Here is a 26,587-nt window from a genome sequence, read left to right on the forward strand (position 1 = left end):
TGCTGTAGGTACACTGGCCAGTAGATGGCGATAGTATTGTTTAAGTGAGGGATGACTGCTTTCCTTTCGACCACCACTCGCGTATACTCCGTTCGCCATGCAGCTACCCTCTTCTCGCTCACCTTGCTAATCTTTTAAAAAAGACAGAAAACATCACAGCTCTTCTCACCTTGATAAAGCCCTGTTTCAGGAGAGCAGAGTGTACACACCCCGGTACCTCTGCTGGAAGCGACAGAGACCCATTTGAGTTCTGTATGGTCCATTTCCTGTTCAGGCTGAGATCGTGCTGCTCTTCTCTGGATACATTGTATCCGAAAAGGACGTGAAAACTCCCGAGGTAACAAAGGACAACAAGAACACTTCCTCTTTTTCTAAACGCGCTCATTGTTGTGGCTTCTGCGGGAATTGTTGCCAGATAAAAGTATCTAGTCAGGTTTTGAACATTTAATAACAACCAAATTATCTATTAACACGTAATACTGCATTCAAGACAAGGAAAACTTAAAAGAAGAATAAAGAACGTTAAACATAATAATCACTGATTATAAACGTTGTATGTTCTTCGGTGCAAACGGCTTCTTCCTTGTTGTTAAAAATCACGTGACCATATATCAGCTGATTCAGTGCACATCACGTGGCAACATCTTCTTCTATTGGAGATCGCACAATTGAATGTGCATTCTGCCACCTGCTGTGCGGGATGGAAACAGGATTCCCAAAATGGAACAAAATACCCACAAAAAAACACCAAAATACCAAAAATACATATATAAACTAAACTAAATCAAACAATGTGTTAAAAAAATGATCAAACAGATATGATCCCAACATAGGCTCAAGGGGAACCTGGGAGGACTGGTCTTCTGGTGCCAGTACCCCTTGCAAGTCTTTCAGATGTAAAATCTTTAGCCACAAAACCGTTTCTGCTGCAGCCACAATAATACCCAGTTTCTTTAATTTATTTGATACTTGTGCAGTTTATAACTGTGCAATGACATTGACTATGTAAGGCTACACCTTATAAATAGCCTTGCTACTGTTGTTACTGCTGCTATTTAAATGAGCTATTATTTTTTAATTTTACACTAATTTTCTTAAAACTGCATTGTTGGTTAAGGGCTTGTAAAGTAAGAATTTCACTGTAAGGTCTACCTACACCTGTTGTATTCAGAGAATGTGACAAATAAAATTTGATTTGATGAAAGTCACAAAATAAACACCCTAATACACCTTTTAACACACAGGGTATCTTGTGACTGGCAGAAAACATTTACTACAGGCTGTGGTGCGTCCTCTTAAAAAATATAAAGGAGAGCCGCACACTAGGAGCTCAGATGCAAACATTTTTTTTTTGTCCAACAAGCTGTCTTCATCAGGGTATAATGACAAACACTTTGGGGTGACTCATTTATATAGTGTCAAAAGACACACAGGTGTCTGTAATCATGGCCAGGTGTGGCCTGATATCATTGGTTAATTATAAGATATAAAAATAACATACAAAAAAAGAAATGGATAGCGTACGATCATAGATACCATCACATAAGCAGACAGACATTTACAATAGAAAAATCATAATAATCACAAGAATGGCTTCAGATCAAAGTCCACGTTGAGACCGACGGGAGCAAGGGTCTTCAAATTAAAGATCCCAGGCAGCCTCTCGTTTTAACAATAAATTATCGAGGTCACCCCCTCTCCTAGGGAGGGTGACACTCCAGGAACTGAGGATCATGATCCCCACCTCAATCTCCTTCACCCTTACAGGGCACTCCAAGAACTCAGGATCATGATCCCTACCACAATTACAACACCGTCGTCATTCTACACACCATTCTTCAATGTGCTCTGTCCGTCTGCACACACTTGCAACATGGCCACATCCTTTACAGTTCTCACACTGCAGTGGTTTGAGGATGAAAGCTCTAACAGTGTATCTTACATAACCAAGCTTCACATGCGTTGGTATTTGCTCTTAATGAAAAAACAACAGGACCGACAGACTTTCTTTTCCTTCAGTCACCCAGCGGGTCAGACGCCCGGAGCGTCAACCACACCAGGAAGTCTCTTCAAGGATTCAACCTGAACATCCGTCGTCACCCCTGAGATGACTCCTTTGACGGGTGTCTCTACTCCGAAAGTTCAAAACTTCTGTTGTCCGGATTCTTTTGAGGCTCACTGCAATCTTCCTCTGTTCTTCAGAAATACAATGAATCAAAATAAAGACCACTCTTAGTCACCCTGACAGAATCCACTTTCCCCAGCGCATACTTCACCATTAGACACTTCAAACAGGTATCCTACATATGCTTCTTTACCCAACAAATGCATCCCAAACAAGAAGCGATTCATTATGATTCATAAACGTATCCTCCACTTTAGACTATTTACTTTTAGTTCCAGTTTTTGATACTTCAGAACAATCGTATTCACCAACTTTACTTGACGCGCTGCTTGATTCCAACTCATCATCCACTTCCGCCATCTTTTCCCCACGTGACAACATCAAAACAGGTTTGGCGCGAAATGATCTCCTTCCTCGCATTGGTCAGATGGATTGTGATTCGTAATAATCTGTGCTTTACACTATGCAAGAATATCCATTAGGAATTTACATGATACGGTGCCTTGCGAAAGTATTCGGCCCCCTTGAACTTTGCGACCTTTTGCCACATTTCAGGCTTCAAACATAAAGATATAAAACTGTATTTTTTTGTGAAGAATCAACAACAAGTGGGACACAATCATGAAGTGGAACGACATTTATTGGATATTTCAAACTTTTTTAACAAATCAAAATGAAAAATTGGGCGTGCAAAATTATTCAGCCCCCTTAAATTAATACTTTGTAGCGCCACCTTTTGCTGCGATTACAGCTGTAAGTCGCTTGGGGTATGTCTCTATCAGTTTTGCACATCGAGAGACTGAAATGTTTTCCCATTCCTCCTTGCAAAACAGCTCGAGCTCAGTGAGGTTGGATGGAGAGCATTTGTGAACAGCAGTTTTCAGTTCTTTCCACAGATTCTCGATTGGATTCAGGTCTGGACTTTGTTTGAAGCCTGAAATGTGGCAAAAGGTCGCAAAGTTCAAGGGGGCCGAATACTTTCGCAAGGCACTGTATACTTGTCAGTGTATGGAATTTACATGATATACCTGTCAGTCTATGGAATTTACATGATATACCTGTCAGTCTATGGGATTTACACAACTCTTTTCTGATGGCAGGGATTCGTTTCAATGACTTGGGTCTTCCTTACTTTATTCATGAAAATGTGACTCTACGTGGGATATTCACCCGCATCACCACCCTGGATGGTTCCGACCTAGAATATGTGGACATCTATAAGTACCTATGTGTCGGGCTAGACTGTAAACTCTCCTTCCAGACTCATATCAAACATCTCCAATCTAAAATCAAATCTAGAGTCGGCTTTCTATTCCGCAACAAAGTCTCCTTCACTTACCCTAGTAAAACTGACTATCCTACCGATACTCCCAGAGATGGGATATTGACAGTACCAGGGATAGGATATTGATACTACCAGTGATGGGATATTGACACTACCAGTGATGGGATATTGACACTAACAGGGATGGGATATTGACACTAACAGGGATGTGATATTGATACTACCAGGGATGGGATATTGATACTACCAGGGATGGGATATTGATACTACCAGGGATGGGATATTGATACTACCAGGGATGGGATATTGATACTACCAGGGATGGGATATTGATACTACAAGTGATATTGACACTACCAGGGATGGGATATTGAAACTACCAGGGATGGGATATTGACACTACCAGGGATAGGATATTGATACTACCAGGGATGGGATATTGATACTACCAGGGATGTGATATTGATAGGTATATTGATACTACCAGGGATGGGATATTGATAGGTATATTGATACTACCATGGATGGGATATTGATACTACCAGGGATGGGATATTGATACTACCAGGGATGGGGTATATATAGTGATATTGACACTACCAGGGACGGGATATTGATACTACCAGGGATGGGATATTGACCCTACCAGGGATGGGATATTGACCCTACCAGGGATGGGATATATATAGTGATATTGACACTACCAGGGATGGGATATTGATACTACCAGGGATGTGATATTGATACTGCCAGGGATGTGATATTGATACTACCAGGGATGGGATATTGATACTACCAGGGATGGGATATTGATACTACCAGGGATGGGATATTGATACTACCAGGGATGGGATATTGATACTACCAGGGATGGGATATTGATACTACCAGGGATGGGATATTGATACTACCAGGGATGTGACACCAAATAAATATTTCCTGAAAACCTGGTCCCAGCCTCTTCTTACACGAAGAGGGGAAAGTAGCACTATCTGATGAGAAAAGTATTTTTCTAAACTATTTTGAACTCAAATAAATGCTGTATTTATTAACAATGACAAACACAATTCCAGTCAAAATAGAAAATTGTATGAAACAATTGTGTAAAGCTGTTTTTAATATACACACAGTTTATTAGGCACACCCATCTAGTCGGGCCAACCCCCCACTTTGCCTCCAGAACAGCCTGAATTTCCTCCAGGCATGGAAACGTTGCTCAATTGGTATCAAGGGACCTAACATGTGGCAGGAAAACATTCCCCAAACCTTTACACCCCCGTCACCAGCCTGTACCGTTGACACCGGGCAAGATGGGTCCATGAACTCATGCTTCTTTTGCCAAATCCTAACTCTGACATCAGCACGATGCAACAAAAACCGTTATTCATCATACCAGGCAATGCTCTTCCACTCCTCAATTGTGCCCACTGGAGCCACTTCTTCATGTTTTTAGCCGATAGGAGTGGAACCCGGTGTGGCCGTCTGCTGCATTAGCCAATCCGTGACAAGGATCGAGGAGTTGTGTGTTTCCCGAGATGCAGTTTCTGCGCACCACTGTTGTTCTGTTACTTGCTTGTTTGTGGCCCGCTTTCCAGCTGGATGTTTTTTGTTTGTCGCACAATTCTCAGTAATGATAATTACATTTTTGATATCGATAATGGGAAAAAAATTACATCGATAATGACATTTTTGATATTCATCATTAAAAAAAATTTACACCAAAAATAGTTCGATACAAAATGTTTAAAAAAATATAGCAATAATTCTAATTTGTATATATATATATATATATATATATACAAATATCTTTTTATATCAATAACATCATTTTTTATATCAATAATTGTCTTGTGTATTTTAAGGCAGCAAAATGTGAAGACTGTGCAAGGTGTGTGTATTTTGAGTCACTGTATGTAGGAAGGAGCATGCAAATGCAATCCCACCCCCATGGTCATTATTAGATTTTTTTTATATAAAAAATGAAATTATCACTTTTCAAAAATTCTAATCATTGATATTGATATCTTTTTATATGAAAAATGTAATTATTGATCAAATACAACTATAGATTTTTTTTAAAGTCATTATTATACTGTACGTTAAAACAGCTACCATGACTTTATCCAACTCAATATGCTGCCACTATCATAGTATCCTGGTAGTCTTCTTTTCCACCCGTGGCCCCCAAAACTGTGGCCCCCGCGCGCGCACACACATTGCTGAGCAAATGTAGCCTGTCATCACAGCCATAAACGGCAATGCATTTTCAAAACTCAAGATGAAGAAATTAACTGCGTTTTACACCTGCATTTGGAACTGAAAATCATTCATGTTAACAGCCAATATCAACTTGGTTATGTCATGTCAGTTCTCTGGAGTCCAGAGCAGAACCATCGTCTATGGAGGTAGCAGGATCGGATGGAAAGCATGTTTTATCTGCACCACGCCATCACTTTGGAGGGCAGCCTGCCTGCGGAGTGCTCCCTGCCAGCCGGGTAGCCCTGTTCTTCCTCACAAATTTCACAATAAATTCACCAGAAAATATCTTCACCACATAATATTGAAGGCAGTGTGATGCCTACATCTTTAGACATATTGCCAGTAACCACTGAAACATCTTTACATATTGCCAGTAACCACTGAAACATCTTTACATATTGCCAGTAACCACTGAAACAGCTTTACATATTGCCAGTAACCACTGAAACATCTTTACATATTGCCAGTAACCACTGAAACATATTTACATATTGCCAGTAACCACTGAAACATATTTACATATTGCCAGTAACCACTGAAACATATTTACATATTGCCAGGAGCCACTGAAACATATTTACATATTGCCAGTAACCACTGAAACATATTTACATATTGCCAGGAGAAACCCAAACTAAGCCTATCTGAAAAATGTAAATGATCAATCAAATCGCCAGGTAGCCTCATGACAAAGATGAGTCAGTAGTGGATTTCTAAACTGTTTCTAAACGGAGGCCTACTCTGTTTTTCCAGGTAAAACTGTAGGAAATAAAAGTTATTTCTGATCACTAATCAGGACATGTGCACCTGCCTTTGCACACCAATACTGATGACGGGTCATTGGTCAACAATCAAGACAAGCAACTGTTTTGTAAAGGAAGCATAGATAAGAATTTAACGATGACTTGTGAACAAATATTTATAAAAAAATAAAATAAAAATTTGTGAGGAAATTATAACAGCACTGAAAAGGGCACTTTGTAGACTGGAAGGGCAAAGGGTCATGTGCTCTGCTCAGAGAGAGCCCTACCAGTGCCCGTGCCCAGATATACACTGAACAAACATTTTACCCAACATGTAAAGTGTCGGGTCCCATGTTTCACGAGCTGAAATAAAAGATCCCAGAAATGTTCCATACACTCACAAAAAGCGTATTTCTCTCATTTTGTGCACAATTTGTTTACATGCTTGTCAGTGAGCATTTTTCCTTTGTCAAGACAATCCATCCACCTGACAGGTGTGGCATATCAAGAAGCTGATTAAACAGCATGCTCATTACATAGGTGCACCTTGTGTTGGGAACAATAAAAGGCCACTCTAAAATGTGCAGTTTGTCACACCACACAATGCCACAGATGTCTGCAGGAATGTCCACCAGAGCTGTTGCCAGAGAATTTAACATTAATTTCTCTACCATAAGCCACCTCCAACATTGTTTTAGAGTTTGGCAGTACATCCAACCAGCCTCAGAACCGCAGACCATGTGAATGGTGTCATGTGGGTGAGAGGTTTGCAGATGTCAACATTGTGAACAGAGTGCACCATGGTGGCGGTGGGGTTATAGTATGGGCAGGCATAAACTACGGACAACGAACACAATTGCATTTTTTCGAAAATACAGTGACAAGAACCCGAGGATCATTTTTTTTAAAAGGTAAATATCAATCTTTTCTTTGTGTCAGACTGGGTTCTGTTTCTGTTTCTGGTATGTATGTCTGTGTATATATGCAATGTGTATGTATATTATTGTACTGCCCTAGCCATGTCATTATTGTTTGGATAAGGTCATTGACATCTATGTATCACATTTGTTTAATTCTTTATGTGATGGACAATGCAGAGAACTCCGGAAGAATTATCATTTCATTACCATAGTGAATTATTGTAATGTTTGTTAATGTGCCAATTCATCCCATAAGAGATGGGTTACCAATTAATCCTATAAGAGATGGGTTACCAATTAATCCCATAAGAGATGGGTTACCAATTAATCCCATAAGAGATGGGTTACCAATTAATCCCATAAGAGATGGGTTACCAATTAATCCTATAAGAGATGGGTTACCAATTAATCCCATAAGAGATGGGTTACCAATTAATCCCATAAGAGATGGGTTACCAATTAATCCCATAAGAGATGGGTTACCAATTAATCCTATAAGAGATGGGTTACCAATTAATCCCATAAGAGATGGGTTACTAATTAATCCCATAAGAGATGGGTTACCAATTGGCGATTTACAGCAAAAATATAATTTAATTCATTCAGCATCTGTGGCCAACAGATGCAGATCTGTATTCCCAGTCATGTAAAATCCATAGATATTGGCGTAATGAATATATTCCAAATGACAGTTGCATGTATATTTTTGTTCAGTATAGTGATATGAACTGGGTAGATAAGGCAGTTAAAGATAGATAATATACATCACTGATTCCTCTCTGTTCAGTGCTGCCTCACACTCTCTCCCCCCATGGCCTGCCTGTACGTAAAGGACACTTCTTCTACCTTTGCCAAGAGGTCTGAACCTTTATTGCACAGAATCCTGGACCTACCCTTTAATCACTACATTATAAACTCAACAGATCCAAACACAAGTATGTAGAACATTTACAGTGGCCAACAATAAAATTGATAAGAACCTAGAAAGTGTTTATGATTTACCTTTATTGATGGGAAAACTCAACAACAAAAAACCAAGACGCCAGAGGCACCAGTAGATAGTTGAACCAATAGCTCTGCGTCACGTCTCAGGGCTACAAGACAGTGTTTAGGTAGGTGACCTAACTATAAGCTCTCAACTTCTAAAAATAATAAAATTATAATCATCAAAGATAGAAAGCTTTCATTGAATAATTTCCCCATTTTACCATCCACTTCCTATGGGTAACATCCAACCTATTCCTATAACATGCATAAAATACATTACATTTCTTTTTTTGTTTGTTGCCGTTTGTTGACATACCGAGCAGCATTTGTTTGTCTGTTCACACATTTGGATATGAGGTGGTAAATATTCTCTCAGGCCCATGTGTCGCAAACAATATTAAAAAGCATAACACTGCTGCCATCGAAATGGCATCGAATTCAGACCGGGATCCACAGGGATATTCCCCCAGTAGACCGGGATCCACAGGGATATTCCCCCAGTAGACCGGGATCCACAGGGATATTCCCCCAGTAGACCGGGATGCACAGGGATATTCCCCCAGTAGACCGGGATGCACAGGGATATTCCCCCAGTAGACCGGGATGCACAGGGATATTCCCCCAGTAGACCGGGATCCACAGGGATATTCCCCCAGTAGACCGGGATCCACAGGGATATTCCCCCAGTAGACCGGGATCCACAGGGATATTCCCCCAGTAGACCGGGATCCACAGGGATATTCCCCCAGTAGACCGGGATGCACAGGGATATTCCCCCAGTAGACCGGGATCCACAGGGATATTCCCCCAGTAGACCGGGATCCACAGGGATATTCCCCCAGTAGACCGGGATCCACAGGGATATTCCCCTAGTAGACCGGGATCCACAGGGATATTCCCCTAGTAGACCGGGATCCACAGGGATATTCCCCTAGTAGACCGGGATCCACAGGGATATTCCCCTAGTAGACCGGGATCCACAGGGATATTCCCCTAGTAGACCGGGATCCACAGGGATATTCCCCTAATAGACCGGGATCCACAGGGATATTCCCCAAGTAGACCGGGATCCACAGGGATATTCCCCTAGTAGACCAGGATATTCCCCTAGTAGACCGGGATCCACAGGGATATTCCCCTAGTAGACCAGGATCCACAGGGATATTCCCCTAGTAGACCAGGATATTCCCCTAGTAGACCGGAATCCACTGAGATATTCACCTAGTAGACCGGGATCCACAGGGATATTCCCCTAGTAGACCGGGATCCACTGAGATATTCACCTAGTAGACCGGGATCCACAGGGATATTCCCCTAGTAGACCGGGATCCACAGGGATATTCCCCTAGTAGACCGGGATCCACAGGGATATTCCCCTAGTAGACCGGGATCCACAGGGATATTCCCCTAGTAGACCAGGATATTCCCCTGTAGACCAGGATATTCCCCTAGTAGACCAGGATATTCCCCTAGTAGACCAGGATATTCCCCTAGTAGACCGGGATCCACAGGGATATTCCGCTAGTAGAACAGGATCTACAGGGATATTCCCCTAGTAGAACAGGATCCACAGGGATATTCCCCTAGAAAATCTCTGGTTAAAAGTAGTGTATATAGGGAATAGACTGCCACAGCCAACAACATCACACACCAGTTGGTGTATCCTGAAGAGACACGTCTGTCCGGTTTGGTCAGGTGTCTTCAACGTCCTCAGAATAACATGGATGGAACGCAGTCTAGTGGTTTAGTCTGATAACCAAGAGGCCAGTCGGCACGGCCGTATACTGTTGTTGCATGCTCAACATGAAGAGTTCAGAACCCATGAAAGACTTACATTAAAATGTTGTGTTTTTTCCAGCACTTAAATTAAACTAGTACACACATTGACTGTCCGAGCAACAAACACTATCTTTTTAATAGCACATAAATGAAGGAGTGAAAATGGGGGCAATATGAGTCTAATTCAATAACAAAATGAACAAAATAATGAAAACAAGCAATTGAAGTTGACTCCAGCTACAACGACGTTCTCCTTCCGATGATCTGTTCAGACCAGTCATCACATGGCGTATTTCTGCGTCCATTCTCTTGCTATTCTGCTGTATCTGGAAGAGGGAAAACAAACAAAAACAATAGAAGCAGCTTCCCAAACGGCACCCTGTCGGCTGCACTACTTTTCACCAAAGCCGTACCAGGGTACATCACCATGTTTCCTGGTCTGCCAGGGGAACGTCACTACGGATCCTGGTCTGCCAGGGGAACGTCACTACGGATCCTGGTCTGCCAGGGGAACGTCACTACGGATCCTGGTCTGCCAGGGGAACGTCACTACGGATCCTGGTCTGCCAGGGGAACGTCCCTACGGATCCTGGTCTGCCAGGGGAAGGTCCCTGCGGATCCTGGTCTGCCAGGGGAACGTCCCTGCGGATCCTGGTCTGCCAGGGGAACGTCCCTGCGGATCCCTACGTCCCTGACCGAGTCTGTAAGACCTACATATTTCAAGCAGAACACCATAGTGCCTGCGCACAAGAATGTCAAGGTAATCTGCCTAAATGAGGCATCACTACAGACCCTGGTTCGATCCCAGGCTGTATCACAACCGGCTGCGATCGGGAATCCCATAGGGCAGCGCACAATTGGCCCAGCGTCGTCCGGGTTAGGGGATGGTTTGGCCAGGGTAGACAGTCACTGTAAATAAGAATTTGTTCTTAACTGACTTGCCAGGTTAAATAAATGTTAAATATATATACAGTGGGGAAAAAAAGTATTTAGTCAGCCACCAATTGTGCAAGTTCTCCCACTTAAAAAGATGAGAGGCCTGTTATTGTCATCATAGGTACACTTCAACAATGACAGACAAAATGAGAAAAAAAATCCAGAAAATCACATTGTAGGATTTTTAATGAATTTATTTGCAAATTATGGTGGAAAATAAGTATTTGTTCACCTACAAACAAGCAAGATTTCTGGCTCTCACAGACCTGTAACTTCTTTAAGAGGCTCCTCTGTCCTCCACTCGTTACCTGTATTAATGGCACCTGTTTGAACTTGTTATCAGTATAAAAGACACCTGTCCACAACCTCAAACAGTCACACTCCAAACTCCACTATGGCCAAGATCAAAGAGCTGTCAAAGGACACCAGAAACAAAATTGTAGACCTGCACCAGGCTGGGAAGACTGAATCTGCAATAGGTAAGTAGCTTGGTTTGAAGAAATCAACTGTGGGAGCAATTATTAGGAAATGGAAGACATACAAGACCACTGATAATCTCCCTCGATCTGGGGCTCCACGCAAGATCTCACCCCGTGGGGTCAAAATGATCACAAGAACGGTGAGCAAAAATCCCAGAACCACCCAGTGAATGACCTGCAGAGAGCTGGGACCAAAGTAACAAAGCCTACCATCAGTAACACACTACGCCGCCAGGGACTCAAATTCTGCAGTGCCAGACGTGTCCCCCTGCTTAAGCCAGTACATGTCCAGGCCCATCTGAAGTTTGCTAGAGAGCATTTGGATGATCCAGAAGAAGATTGGGAGAATGTCATACGGTCAGATCAAACCAAAATATAACTTTTTGGTAAAAACTCAACTCATCGTGTTTGGAGGACAAAAAATGCTGAGTTGCATCCAAAGAACACCATACCTACTGTGAAGCATGGGGGTGGAAACATCATGCTTTGGGGCTGTTTTTCTGCAACGGGAGCAGGACGACAGATCCGTGTAAATGAAAGAATGAATGGGGCCAGGTATCGTGTGATTTTGAGTGAAAACCTCCTTCCACCAGCAAGGGCATTGAAGATGAAACGTGGCTGGGTCTTTCAGCATGACAATGATCCCAAACACACCGCCCGGGCAACGAAGGAGTGGCTTCGTAAGACGCATTTCAAGGTCCTGGAGTGGCCCAGCCAGTCTCCAGATCTCAACCCCATAGAAAATCTTTGGAGGGAGTTGAAAGTCCTTGTTGCCCAGCAACAGCCCCAAAACATCACTGCTCTAGAGGAGATCTCCATGGAGGAATGGGCCAAAAAACCAGCAACAGTGTGTGAAAACCTGGTGAAGACTTACAGAAAACGTTTGACCTCTGTCATTGCCAACAAAGGGTATATGACAAAGTATTGAGAAACTTTTGTTATTGACCAAATACTTTTTTTCCACCATAATTTGCAAATACATTTATAAAAAAATCATAGAAAAAAAGTCATAGTTGAAGTGTACCTATGATGACAATTACAGGTCTCTCTCATCTTTTTAAGTGGGAGAACTTGCACAATTGGTGGATGACTAAATACTTTTTTGCCCCAATGTATTATTTTAATGACTACCACCCTGTAGCACTCACATCTGTAACCATGAAGTGCTTTGAAAGGCTGGCCATGACTCACATCAACACCATCATCCCAGGGTCCTCAGATCCTCAAAAAGTTCTACAGCTGCACCATCGAGAGCATCTTGACTGGTTGCATCACTGCCTGGTATGGCAACTGCTCGGCCTCCAACCGCTACAGAGGGTAGTGCGTACGTGCCAATACATCACCGGGGCTAACCTGCCTTCCATCCAGGACCTCTACACCAGGCGGAGTCAGAGGAAGGCCTTAAAAATAGCCAAAGACTCCAGCCACCCTAGTCAAAGACTTCTGTCTGCACTAAGCAAAGAGTCATTGGGAATGTAAGCTGCGGTGCTTAGTGCACCAGGCGGTGTCAGAGGAAGCCCCTAAGCCATATGACTGCTGATGGATACCCAGACTATTTTCACTGACCCCTTGTTTTTACAGAAAAAACTTGTCCACACACAACCAAACTAAAGCCCTACAAGGACTGTGGTAGACTGTTGTTGGCTGAATGATGAGACAGCTTCCAGGGAATCCAGCGAGACCAGCCCTGGGTGAGGACTACATGCTGCCATAAACATAGACCTCCACAACAACAACCTCCTCTCCACAGACCCCGGACATTATTATTCCGCTTTGAGAGACATGGGGCATTATTCTGCTGTGAGACACGGGGCATTATTCCACTTTGAGAGACACGGGGCATTATTCTGCTGTGAGAGACCGGGCATTATTCCGCTTTGAGAGACACGGGGCATTATTCTGCTTTGAGAGACACGGGGCATTATTCCGCTTTGAGAGACACGGGTCATTATTCCGCTGTGAGAGACACCGGGCATTATTCTGCTTTGAGAGACACGGGGCATTATTCTGCTGTGAGAGACACCGGGAATTATTCCGCTTTGAGAGACACGGGGCATTATTCTGCTGTGAGAGGCATAGGGCATTATTCTGCTTTGAGAGACACGGGGCATTATTCTGCTGTGAGAGACACAGGGCATTATTCCACTTTGAGAGACACGGGACATTATTCCGCTTTGAGAGACACAGGGCATTATTCTGCTTTGAGAGACACAGGGCATTATTCCGCTTTGAGAGACACGGGGCATTATTCTGCTTTGAGAGACACGGGGCATTATTCTGCTTTGAGAGACCGGACATTATTCTGCTTTGTCTCGGCTGTAGACCATGATCGCGTGTACAGGTCCCCGACTGAAAGCAGACAGGAACATGTTATGTTTATCAACTTCCCAGTGAGCCAAAAACATGTTGAAAATAAGGTATTTTCACTGGGTTATATGGAATGAAAAATGTCCTGACATCTGCAGTATATAAAAGGACACTGAAGGGATGTCTCCAACAGACAGCAGTACAGGATACTTACTTGTCACTATCTGCTTTATAGATGCGTGCGATCTCTGGTACTAGAGGGTCGTCTGGGTTGGGATCACATAACAGGGAGCAAATGGAGAGCAGAACTGCAGAGGAAGACAGTTACAAGAGTTAGAAACCCCGTTTCTCTGCAGTGTAACTAGGAACAGGAGCATGGTTTGGATCCCCACTACAGACGACTCTCACGTAGACATCTAGGCCATGTGATGTAGTGACGTCTGATTCCTGATGATACATACACACAGAGGCACGTAAAAAATTGTAGAAAACATCTCCACAATCTCCATTTAAATAACTTTATAGTCCGAGACCAGGCTTAATCTGTGTCCGGTAAACTGCCCCATAATGCACCTTCAGTGGATCTGTCCATCACAGAGTAACTCACCTTTAGAAATAGTTAAAGCTGGCGACCACTGTGATCTGAGAATATCCAAACAGATACTGCCATTACTGTTAATATTGGGGTGGTAAATTCTTGTGGTAAACGCTAACTGGGGGAGAGAGAGAGAGAGAGAGAGAGAGGAAAATGTTAATTCAACAAAATGCTAATATATTTAGTAAATCACCCCTTCCTACCACACATTGACTAGTAAATCACCCTCCTACCACACATTAACTAGTAAATCACCCTCCTACCACACATTAACTAGTAAATCACCCTCCTACCACACATTAACTAGTAAATCACCCTCCTACCACACATTAACTAGTAAACCACCCTCCTACCAAACATTAACTAGTAAATCACCCCTCCTACCACACATTAACTAGTAAATCACCCCTCCTACCACACATTAACTAGTAAATCACCCCTCCTACCACACATTAACTAGTAAATCACCCTCCTACCAAACATTAACTAGTAAATCACCCCTCCTACCACACATTAACTAGTAAATCACCCCTCCTACCACACATTAACTAGTAAATCACCCCTCCTACCACACATTAACTAGTAAATCACCCCTCCTACCACACATTAACTAGTAAATCACCCCTCCTACCACACATTAACTAGTAAATCACCCCTCCTACCACACATTAACTAGTAAATCACCCCTCCTACCACACATTAACTAGTAAATCACCCCTCCTACCACACATTAACTAGTAAATCACCCCTCCTACCACACATTAACTAGTAAATCACCCCCTCCTACCACACATTAACTAGTAAATCACCCCTCCTACCACACATTAACTAGTAAATCACCCCTCCTACCACATAACATTAACTAGTAAATCACCCCTCCAACCACACATTAACTAGTAAAATGTCCCTAAGTGTAACCACTGACAGGGACTTAGGAACGAGCCCCTTTCCAAACCCTTGTGAAGTGACATGGACCCTTACCTTAGGAGGTTTGAAAGGATAGTCTGTCGGGAAATGAATGGTCAGGAAGAAAACGCCCCCCTGATATGGACTGTCATTCTGAAAGGAGAGAAAGAGCGTCTGTCATGACGACTGATCCAACCCCCTTTACGTCCAGGAAAATGTTATACCTTCGTCAAAACAGACATTGAAGCCTTTAGAGTTCTCCCGTTCTAGTGGGATTACGTGACTGGTACTCACAGGTCCCATGATCGTGGCTTGCCAATGAAACACTGGCGGAAGGAGAGGGGGAGAAGGAGAGTTAGTGCACATTCAGGGTCATTGTAAATCTTTAATCGTTTCTTAACGCACCTTTGATCTGGTTTATTAGTGCTTTTGGGGAAAATAACTAAAATATTCTTTGGTTCTCCAGGACCAAGATGAAGAATAACTGCCTTCAACAGTTCCATAAAAATATAAAGTCTAAGACACCTACTGTCATCTCCCACTGGTCCTGCTGAGCACTGTGCTGGAGGGTCACGAGCCAGATCATTCAGCTCCTGCAATGGAACAAGAGAGACCAGGAAAAATTAGCTCTAAACCAATCAACAAGAGAGACCAGGAACACTTAGCTCTAAACCAATCAACAAGAGAGACCAGGAACACTTAGCTCTAAACCAATCAACAAGAGAGACCAGGAACACTTAGCTCTAAACCAATCAACAAGAGAGACCAGGAACACGTAGCTCTAAACCAATCAACAAGAGAGACCAGGAACACTTAGTTCTAAACCAATGCAACAAGAGAGAATAGGAACAATTAGCTCTAAACCAATGCAACAAGAGAGACCAGGAACAAATAGATCTAAACCAATCAACAAGAGAGACCAGGAACACTTAGCTCTAAACCAATCAACAAGGGAGACCAGGAACACGTAGCTCTAAACCAATCAACAAGAGAGACCAGGAACACTTAGCTCTAAACCAATGCAACAAGAGAGAATAGGAACAATTAGCTCTAAACCAATGCAACAAGAGAGACCAGGAACAAATAGATCTAAACCAATCAACAAGAGAGACCAGGAACACTTAGCTCTAAACCAATCAACAAGGGAGACCAGGAACACGTAGCTCTAAACCAATCAACAAGAGAGACCAGGAACACTTAGCTCTAAATCAATCAACAAGAGAGACCAGGGACAATTAGATCTAAACCAATCAACAAGAGATACCGGGAACAATTAGCTCTAAACCAATCAACAAGAGAGACCAGGAACACTTAGCTCTAAACCAATCAACAAGAGAGACCGGGAACAATTAGCTCTAAACCAATCAACAAGAGAGACCAGGAACAATTAGCTCTAAACCAATCAACAAGAGAGACCGGGAACACTTAGCTCTACCCTATGGTCCCTGGTCAACAGTAATACACTACCCTATGGGCCCTGGTCAACAGTAATACACTACCCTATGGTCCCTGGTCAACAGTAATACACTACCCTATGGGCCCTGGTCAACAGTAATACACTACCCTATGGTCCCTGGTCAACAGTAGAGCACTACCCTATGGGTCCTGGTCAACAGTAGAGCACTACCCTATGGGTCCTGGTCAACAGTAGAGCACTACCCTATGGGTCCTGGTCAACAGTAGAGCACTACCCTATGGGCCCTGGTCAACAGTAGAGCACTACCCTATGGGTCCTGGTCAACAGTAGAGCACTACCCTATGGGTCCTGGTCAACAGTAGTGCACTACCCTATGGGTCCTGGTCAACAGTAGAGCACTACCCTATGGGTTCTGGTCAACAGTAGAACACTACCCTATGGGTCCTGGTCAACAGTAGAGCACTACCCTATGGGTCCTGGTCAACAGTAGTACACTACCCTATGGGTCCTGGTCAACAGTAGAGCACTACCCTATGGGTCCTGGTCAACAGTAGAGCACTACCCTATGGGTCCTGGTCAACAGTAGAGCACTACCCTATGGGCCCTGGTCAACAGTAGTACACTATCCTATGGGTCCTGGTCTACAGTAGAGCACTACCCTATGGGTCCTGGTCAACAGTAGAGCACTACCCTATGGGTCCTGGTCAACAGTAGAGCACTACCCTATGGGCCCTGGTCAACAGTAGAGCACTACCCTATGGGTCCTGGTCAACAGTAGTTACTACCCTATGGGCCCTGGTCAACAGTAGAGCACTACCCTATGGGTCCTGGTCAACAGTAGAGCACTACCCTATGGGTCCTGGTCAACAGTAGAGCACTACCCTATGGGTCCTGGTCAACAGTAGAGCACTACCCTATGGGTCCTGGTCAACAGTAGAGCACTACCCTATAGGGGTCCTGGTCAACAGTAGAGCACTACCCTATGGGTCCTGGTCAACAGTAGAGCACTACCCTATGGGTCCTGGTCAACAGTAGAGCACTACCCTATGGGCCCTGGTCAACAGTAGAGCACTACCCTATGGGCCCTGGTCAACAGTAGAACACTACCCTATGGGTCCTGGTCAACAGTAGAGCACTACCCTATGGGTCCTGGTCAACAGTAGAACACTACCCTATGGGTCATGGTCAACAGTAGAGCACTACCCTATGGGTCCTGGTCAACAGTAGAGCACTATCCTATGGGTCCTGGTCAACAGTAGAGCACTACCCTATGGGTCCTGGTCAACAGTAGTACACTACCCTATGGGTCCTGGTCAACAGTCGTACACTACCCTATGGGTCCTGGTCAACAGTAGAGCACTACCCTATGGGCCCTGGTCAACAGTAGAGCACTACCCTATGGGTCCTGGTCAACAGTAGAGCACTACCCTATGGGCCCTGGTCAACAGTAGAGCACTACCCTATGGGTCCTGGTCAACAGTAGAGCACTACCCTATGGGTCCTGGTCAACAGTAGAGCACTACCCTATGGGTCCTGGTCAACAGTAGAGCACTACCCTATGGGTCCTGGTCAACAGTAGAGCACTACCCTATGGGCCCTGGTCAACAGTAGAGCAGTGTAAAGCCAACCACCATTTTGACAACAATGTGGTGGAGGAAGCAGCGGAGTTTGGAGATGAGAAAACAGACTTTTAACTGTCTAAGAAAACTGAGGAGAGAGGACACCAAATGAATGAAGTCTAGAATCAACAGCCTAACTGTTAAATGTGCCTGGCTTTAGAAATCATCCATATATACAATGCATTTGGAAAGTATTCAGACCGCATTTTGTTACGTTACAGCCAAAAACAGGGTTTTAGAAACACGCGCAATTTTATAAAAAGCGATAACAGCCTCGAGTCTTCTTGGGTATGACGCTACAAGCTTGGCACACCTGTATTTGGGGAGTTTCTCCCATTCTCCTCTCAAGATCTGTCAGGTTGATGGGGAGCGTCGCTGCACAACTATTTTCAGGTCTCTCAAGAGACATTAGATTGGCTTCAAGTCCGGGCTCTGGCTGGACCACACAAGGACATTCAGAGACTTGTACCAAAGTCACTCCTGCATTGTCTTGGCTGTGTTCTTAGGGTCATTGTCTTGTTGGAAGATGAACCTTCATCCCAGTCTGAGGTCCTGACCAGGTTTTCATCAAGGAGATCTGTACTTTTCTCCGTTCATCTTTCCCTCAATCCTGACTAGTCTCCCAGGCTATATACAGGGTGTTACGGTACAGAGTCAATGTGGATTCTATATACAGGGGGTACCGGTACAGAGTCAATGTGGATTCTATATACAGGGGGTACTGGTACAGAGTCAATGTGGAGGCTATATACAGGGTATTACGGTACAGAGTCAATGTGGATTCTATATACAGGGGGTACCGGTACAGAGTCAATGTGGAGGCTATATACAGGGGGTACCGGTACAGAGTCAATGTGGAGGCTATATACAGGGGGTACCGGTACAGAGTCAATGTGGAGGCTATATACAAGGGGTACCGGTAGAGAGTCAATGTGGAGGCTATATACAGGGAGTACCGGTACAGAGTCAATGTGGAGGCTATATACAGGGTGCACCGGTACAGGGTCAATGTGGAGACTATTAGTTGAGCCAATATGTACATGTCGGTAGGGATAAAGTAACCATGCATAGATAATAAACAGCGAGTAGCAGCAGGACCTCGACTTGGCGTTGCGGTACCGCTTGCCGTGCGGTAGCAGACAGAACCATCTGACAATTTGTCTGACTCTGCCTTCAACAGATCTGTGCCTTGACACAATCCATTCGTCAGACTCTGCCTTCAACAGATCTGTGCCTTGACACAATCCATTCGTCAGACTCTGCCTTCAACAGATCTGTGCCTTGACACAATCCATTTTAGAATACGAATGTAAGGTAACAAAATGGGGAAAAACCCGAAGAGGTCTGAATGCTTTCTGAAAGCTCTGTATGAAATATGACAGAACCTGCTTCTGTTTCGAGTTTGTTTAATAGCCTACTGATTCCGTGACAACCACAACATGTCACAAACAATTTAACAAATCTGTAAGGTAACAAAATGTTACGATGTTCAGAGTTTGTTATAATAAATGTATTGATATGATTATGATAGGCTATAGGTCAGGCCCTATTGATCACGGGCATGTGACGCATACGTTTACACGTGAAGAGAGTCAGGGTTGAGGGAATGTTTTTCCTAAACAAATTAGAGATTTCAGGATGATAATTACAGCCATTTCTGACTGAAAAGTTGTGTTGCAGCTTCAGAAACACGGACAGCGCGATAACATCCAAGTGTTTATGTGGTGGTCGCTGCAGCAGGGAGGAGAGACAGAGACAATGGGTGCTGGTCACTAGCAGTCCTTTTTAACATGGTGCAGCAAGTCTGAGCCAGACCCACAGGCCCAATCAAATCAATTGCGGGTCAGACTCCCTCTAGTCATTTGTGTGTTTATTTAATCAAACAGTGTGCTTAAAGCATCAGACAACCTTAGTGCATATAGTTGATTGGATTAAAACACATAGGATGCGTCTAAATATGGAAAAATACATGATAGAAAATGATGACCAATCAATTGTTCTAAAGAACATTTGGTCATTGGTCTACCAAAATGTTTTAGTTGGGGACAGCTCTGTTAAAAAAAAAAAAGGTAACCTTTATTTAACTAGGAAAGTCAGTTAAGAACAAATTCGTATTTAAAATGATGGCCTACCGGGGAACAGTGGGTTAACTGCTTTGTTCAGGGGAACAGTGGGTTAACTGCTTTGTTCAGGGGAACAGTGGGTTAACTGCTTTGTTCAGGGGAACAGTGGGTTAACTGCCTTGTTCAGGGGAACAGTGGGTTAACTGCTTTGTTCAGGGGAACAGTGGGTTAACTGCTTTGTTCAGGGGAACAGTGGGTTAACTGCCTTGTTCAGGGGAACAGTGGGTTAACTGCTTTGTTCAGGGGAACAGTGGGTTAACTGCTTTGTTCAGGGGAACAGTGGGTTAACTGCCTTGTTCAGGGGAACAGTGGGTTAACTGCTTTGTTCAGGGGAACAGTGGGTTAACTGCTTTGTTCAGGGGAACAGTGGGTTAACTGCCTTGTTCAGGGGAACAGTGGGTTAACTGCTTTGTTCAGGGGAACAGTGGGTTAACTGCTTTGTTCAGGGGAACAGTGGGTTAACTGCCTTGTTCAGGGGAACAGTGGGTTAACTGCCTTGTTCAGGGGCAGAAAGACAGATTTTTACCTTGTCAGCTCGGGGATTCAATCCACCAACCTTTCGGTTACTGGCCCAAAGCTCTAACCACTAGGTTACCTGCTGCCCCTATTAATAATGTTTACATCATGTAGTCATGGCCATCCTAGACAACTATTGCTGTACCTACACTGCAGTCTAGTCATGGCCATCCTAGACAACTATTGCTGTACCTACACTGCAGTCTAGTCATGGCTAGCCTAGACAACTATTGCTGTACCTACACTGCAGTCTAGTCATGGCCATCCTAGACAACTATTGCTGTACCTACACTGCAGTCTAGTCATGGCCATCCTAGACAACTATTGCTGTACCTACACTGCAGTCTAGTCATGGCCATCCTAGACAACTATTGCTGTACCTACACTGCAGTCTAGTCATGGCCATCCTAGACAACTATTGCTGTACCTACACTGCAGTCTAGTCATGGCCATCCTAGACAGCTATTGCTGTACCTACACTGCAGTCTAGTCATGGCCATCCTAGACAACTATTGCTGTACCTACACTGCAGTCTAGTCATGGCCATCCTAGACAACTATTGCTGTACCTACACTGCAGTCTAGTCATGGCCATCCTAGACAACTATTGCTGTACCTACACTGCAGTCTAGTCATGGCCATCCTAGACAACTATTGCTGTACCTACACTGCAGTCTAGTCATGGCCATCCTAGACAACTATTGCTGTACCTACACTGCAGTCTAGTCATGGCCATCCTAAACAACTATTGCTGTACCTACACTGCAGTCTAGTCATGGCCATCCTAGACAACTATTGCTGTACCTACACTGCAGTCTAGTCATGGCCATCCTAGACAACTATTGCTGTACCTACACTGCAGTCTAGTCATGGCCATCCTAGACAACTATTGCTGTACCTACACTGCAGTCTAGTCATGGCCATCCTAGACAACTATTGCTGTACCTACACTGCAGTCTAGTCATGGCCATCCTAGACAACTATTGCTGTACCCACACTGCAGTCTAGTCATGGCCATCCTAGACAACTATTGCTGTACCTACACTGCAGTCTAGTCATGGCCATCCTAGACAACTATTGCTGTACCTACACTGCAGTCTAGTCATGGCCATCCTAGACAACTATTGCTGTACCTACACTGCAGTCTAGTCATGGCCATCCTAGACATTATGGATCTCCATTAGTTCCTGCCAAGGCAGCAGCTACTCTTCCTGGGGTTTATTATGGATCCCCATTAGTTCCTGCCAAGGCAGCAGCTACTCTTCCTGGGGTTTATTATGGATCCCCATTAGTTCCTGCCAAAGCAGCAGCTACTCTTCCTGGGGTTTATTTTGGATCCCCCATTAGTTCCTGCCAAGGCAGCAGCTAATCTTCCTGGGGTTTATTATGGATCCCCATTAGTTCCTGCCAAGGCAGCAGCTACTCTTCCTGGGGTTTATTATGGATCCCCATTAGTTCCTGCCAAGGCAGCAGCTACTCTTCCTGGGGTTTATTATGGATCCCCATTAGTTCCAGTCAAGGCAGCAGCTACTCTTCCTGGGGTTTATTATGGATCCCCATTAGTTCCTGCCAAGGCAGCAGCTACTCTTCCTGGGGTTTATTATGGATCCCCATTAGTTCCTGCCAAGGCAGCAGCTACTCTTCCTGGGGTTTATTATGGATCCCCATTAGTTCCAGTCAAGGCAGCAGCTACTCTTCCTGGGGTTTATTATGGATCCCCATTAGTTCCTGCCAAGGCAGCAGCTACTCTTCCTGGGGTTTATTATGGATCCCCATTAGTTCCTGCCAAGACAGCGGCTACTCTTCCTGGGGTTTATTATGGATCCCCATTAGTTCCTGCCAAGGCAGCAGCTACTCTTCCTGGGGTCCAAACATGGTAGAGCACTTACATTAACATGGTAGAGCACTTACATTAACATGGTAGAGCACTTACATTACACATTAAAAAAAAGATCATATGACATTATTACACCACTACATATCTACAATACAACATGTATAATACCACCATATAGCAATACTACAATGTATGCATATGTATGTACCGGTGTGTGTGGGTCTCTTCACAGTCACAGCTGTTCCATAAGGTGCATTTATACCAGTTTTTTATTTTTTTGATGTGGAATAGAATTCCATGTAGTCATGGTTCTATGTAGTACTGTGCGCCTCCCATAGTCTGTTCTAGCTTGGGGACTGTGAAGAGATCTCTGGTGGCATGTCTTGTGGGGTATGCATGGGTGTCTGAGCTGTGTGCTAGTAGTTTAAAAACAGACAGCTCTGTGCATTCAGCTTGTCAACACTTCTTACAAAAAAAGTAGTGATGACGTCAATCTCTTCCACTTTGAACCAGGAGAGATTGACATGCATATTATTCATGTTAGCTCTCTGTGTACTTTTAAGGGCCAGCTGTGCTGTCCTGAGGCAATTGCAATTTTCTTAAGTCCCTCTTTGTGGCACCTGACCACACGACTGAACAGTAGCGACAAAACTAGGGCCTGTAGGACCTGCCTTGTTGATAGTGTTATTTTTTTATTTATCAGGTAAATTACCAGGTAAATTGACTGAGAACACGTTCTCATTTGCATCAACGACCTGGGGAATAGTTACAGGGGAGAGGAGGGGGGATGAATGAGCCATTTGTAAACTGGGGATTATTAGGTGACCGTGATGGTTTGAGGGCCAGATTGGGAATTTAGTCAGGCAGAGCAGCACATTATCATGGACAGACTTCTCCCCATCTTAGCTACTGTTGTATCAATATGTTTTGACCATGACAGTTTACAATCCAGGGTTACTCCAAGCAGTTTAGTCGCCTCAACTTGTTCAATAACAAGATTTTGTTGAGGTTTATTAGGTTTTAGTCCTAAATACAATGCATTTAGTTTTGGGAATATTTGGGACTAACATTCCTTGCCACCCATTCTGGAACTAACTGCAGCTCTTTGCAGCTCCGGGGGAAATAAAATGCACACAATGCTACAGTCCATTCAAGTTGAGGGAGCGTACAGGAATGTCCACCAGAGCTGTTACCTGATAATTTCATGTTCATTTCTCTACAATAAGCCGCCTCCAACGCTGTTTTAGATCATTTTGGCAGTACGTCCAAACAACCGCCGACCACAGAGTTTGTGTGGCATTACCTATGTTGTATTTATGTAACTTATTTAAGCCCCTTTAAAAACACCGTTTTAAAATGGCTTTAAATCAAATATGAACCGTTAACTACACCTGCTGATGTGTAACAGTGAGTGATAACCAGTGATGCCTGTATTCATGTGCCCCCCACCCCACCCCAGGGGACTCTCCATTGGGATATCAATGGCCCAACCTCATCAAAATGGCTGAGGTGTCGCTGGCTAGTGGCTTATAGAAGAGCAGGTTCAGATAAGAGTACACGAATTAGATACACACATTTATATTCAGTTACATTGTTAGTGATCCACCTAGCTAACGTTATATCCACCTAGCTAGTTACCCCGTCTCTTACATGTACATTTTACTAACGTTTCGTTACCGGTAACTGTTAACTAGGTCTGGTTGTGATGGCTATCTACCGTTCAGCTAACATTTAGCTGGCAGCACAACAACAACGACGACTGAAATCCCCCTAACGTTGGCCAGACGTTCCCCTAACGTTGGCCAGACGTTCCCCTAACGTTGGCCAGACGTTCCCCTAACGTTGGCCAGACATCCCCCTAACGTTAGCCAGACGTCCCCCTAACGTTAGCCAGACGTCCCCTAACGTTGGCCAGACGTCCCCCTAACGTTAGCCAGACGTCCCCTAACGTTGGCCAGACGTCCCCCTAACGTTGGCCAGACGTCCCCCTAACGTTGGCCAGACGTCCCCCTAACGTTGGCCAGACGTCCCCCTAACGTTGGCCAGACGTCCCCCTAACGTTAGCTAGACGTCCCCCTAACGTTAGCTAGACGTCCCCCTAACGTTAGCTAGACGTCCTCCTAACGTTAGCTAGACGTCCCCCTAACGTTAGCTAGACGTCCCCCTAACGTTAGCTAGACGTCCCCTTAACCTTAACGTTAGCTAGACGTCCCCTTAACTAGATTGTATCAACAACAAAAAAATCATAATGTATAAATTACAGGCTATTCTTTAGGTGCTGAAATCAGTAGTTTGACACCCAAATAACTAGTAATACAAATGGTAGCTACATACTACCTAACGAGTTAGCCAGTCTAGTGTCAACAAACCGATGGCACAGATGGAAAGACAAAATTGTATTTGGATATGGGAACGGGGCGTTAGCTAGCTATAGCTAACTTTAGCCATCATTAAAAACGTTAACCAGCGATAGCTAACGACGTACATCAACAATCGAGCTAACGAACGTTTTTTGGGGTTTTCACTAAAGCAACCTAGTGAGCCCGTTACCTTGTGGATCCTTTTCAGCGCCATCCTCACTCCGAGAGAATTACAAGCAATGTTGGAAAATGCTAATCTTCCCCGAGTTTGCCCCCAACTGGGCAACTGACGCTGTATAACAGGGTAAATAACCGGACGGAAGGACAAATTCAGTCGTTGCCCAAATTCGACGTTAGGCGTCGACCACTAATATAGTTAGATGGGTGGACGTTAAGCGTCGACCACTAAAAAAGCTAGATGGGCTGACGTTAGGCGTCGACCACTAAAAAAGCTGGATGGGCTGACGTTAAGCGTCGACCACTAAAAAAGCTAGATGGGCTGACGTTAAGCGTCGATCCCCCCTAATATACCTAGATGGGCTGACGTTAAGCGTCGATCCCCCCTAATATAGCTAGATGGGGTGACGTTAGGCGTCGACCCCTAATATAGCTAGATGGACTGACGTTAAGCGTCGATCCCCTAATATACCTAGATGGGCTGACGTTAAGCGTCGATCCCCCCTAATATAGCTAGATGGGCTGACGTTAAGCGTCGATCCCCCCTAATATACCTAGATGGGCTGACGTTAAGCGTTGACCCCTAATATAGCTAGATGGGCTGACGTTAAGCGTTGACCCCTAATATAGCTAGATGGGCAGACGTTAAGCGTTGACCCCTAATATAGCTAGATGGGCTGACGTCGATCACTAGAGGGTTATTCATTAGTAAAACAGGCTCCTATCGATCACTAGAGGGTTACTCATTTGTTCAAACTGTAGCAAACAAAAACAAGAGTTTCTATTGGACAAATTCAGGTAGTTCCTCCCTGTTTCATCCTGTTTCCTTCCATTTGGTTCCTAGTGAATAAACCCCAGATAAACTGCAAGTCAGGTGCAGGAGAGCATAGATTTGTGATCTACTGGTGTAGAAGTCAGGTGCAGGAGAGCAGAGAGTTGTGATCTACTGGTGTAGAAGTCAGGTGCAGGAGAGCAGAGAGTTGTGATCTACTGGTGTAGAAGTTAGGTGCAGGAGAGCAGAGTTGTGATCTACTGGTGTAGAAGTCAGGTGCAGGAGAGCAGAGAGTTGTGATCTACTGGTGTAGAAGTCAGGTGCAGGAGAGCAGAGAGTTGTGATCTACTGGTGTAGAAGTTAGGTGCAGGAGAGCAGAGAGTTGTGATCTACTGGTGTAGAAGTTAGGTGCAGGAGAGCAGAGAGTTGTGATCTACTGGTGTAGA

At 44.1% G+C, this 26,587-nt stretch overlaps 2 protein-coding genes across 5 annotated transcripts in view; both read right to left on the reverse strand.

The window, feature by feature from the left end:
* manba (mannosidase, beta A, lysosomal) overlaps window positions 1–2,493 on the reverse strand; it is a 45,898-nt gene extending 43,405 nt beyond the window's left edge. The window contains exon 1 of the mRNA XM_031815726.1: window positions 170–2,493. Within this exon, the coding sequence (XP_031671586.1) occupies window positions 170–385 (216 nt within the window). The 5' untranslated portion in view covers window positions 386–2,493. The remainder of the gene's footprint in view (window positions 1–169) is intronic.
* Window positions 2,494–8,317: 5,824 nt separating this feature from the next.
* On the reverse strand, window positions 8,318–25,869 carry LOC109880969 (ubiquitin-conjugating enzyme E2 D2). Of its 4 annotated transcripts, none has more exons than XR_004207174.1 (8): window positions 25,383–25,710; window positions 15,851–15,914; window positions 15,616–15,647; window positions 15,397–15,474; window positions 14,428–14,533; window positions 14,035–14,128; window positions 9,603–10,424; window positions 8,318–9,405 (listed from the first exon to the last, which is right to left on the reverse strand). XR_004207174.1 is itself a non-coding variant. In XM_020473148.2 (7 exons), the coding sequence occupies exons 1-7, from the start codon at window positions 25,404–25,406 to the stop codon at window positions 10,379–10,381; spliced, it is 444 nt and encodes a 147-aa protein (XP_020328737.1). In that variant the 5' UTR covers window positions 25,407–25,869; the 3' UTR covers window positions 8,318–10,378. The 4 variants fall into 4 exon arrangements, 2 of the variants coding, with proteins under 2 accessions (XP_020328737.1, XP_031671587.1); XR_004207173.1 differs by having other exon boundaries at window positions 8,318–9,488; XM_020473148.2 differs by having other exon boundaries at window positions 8,318–10,424; window positions 25,383–25,869.
* Between the last annotated feature and the right edge of the window lie 718 nt (window positions 25,870–26,587).

This window comes from Oncorhynchus kisutch, unplaced genomic scaffold (assembly GCF_002021735.2).
Source record: "Oncorhynchus kisutch isolate 150728-3 unplaced genomic scaffold, Okis_V2 scaffold525, whole genome shotgun sequence".
NCBI lineage: Eukaryota > Metazoa > Chordata > Actinopteri > Salmoniformes > Salmonidae > Oncorhynchus > Oncorhynchus kisutch.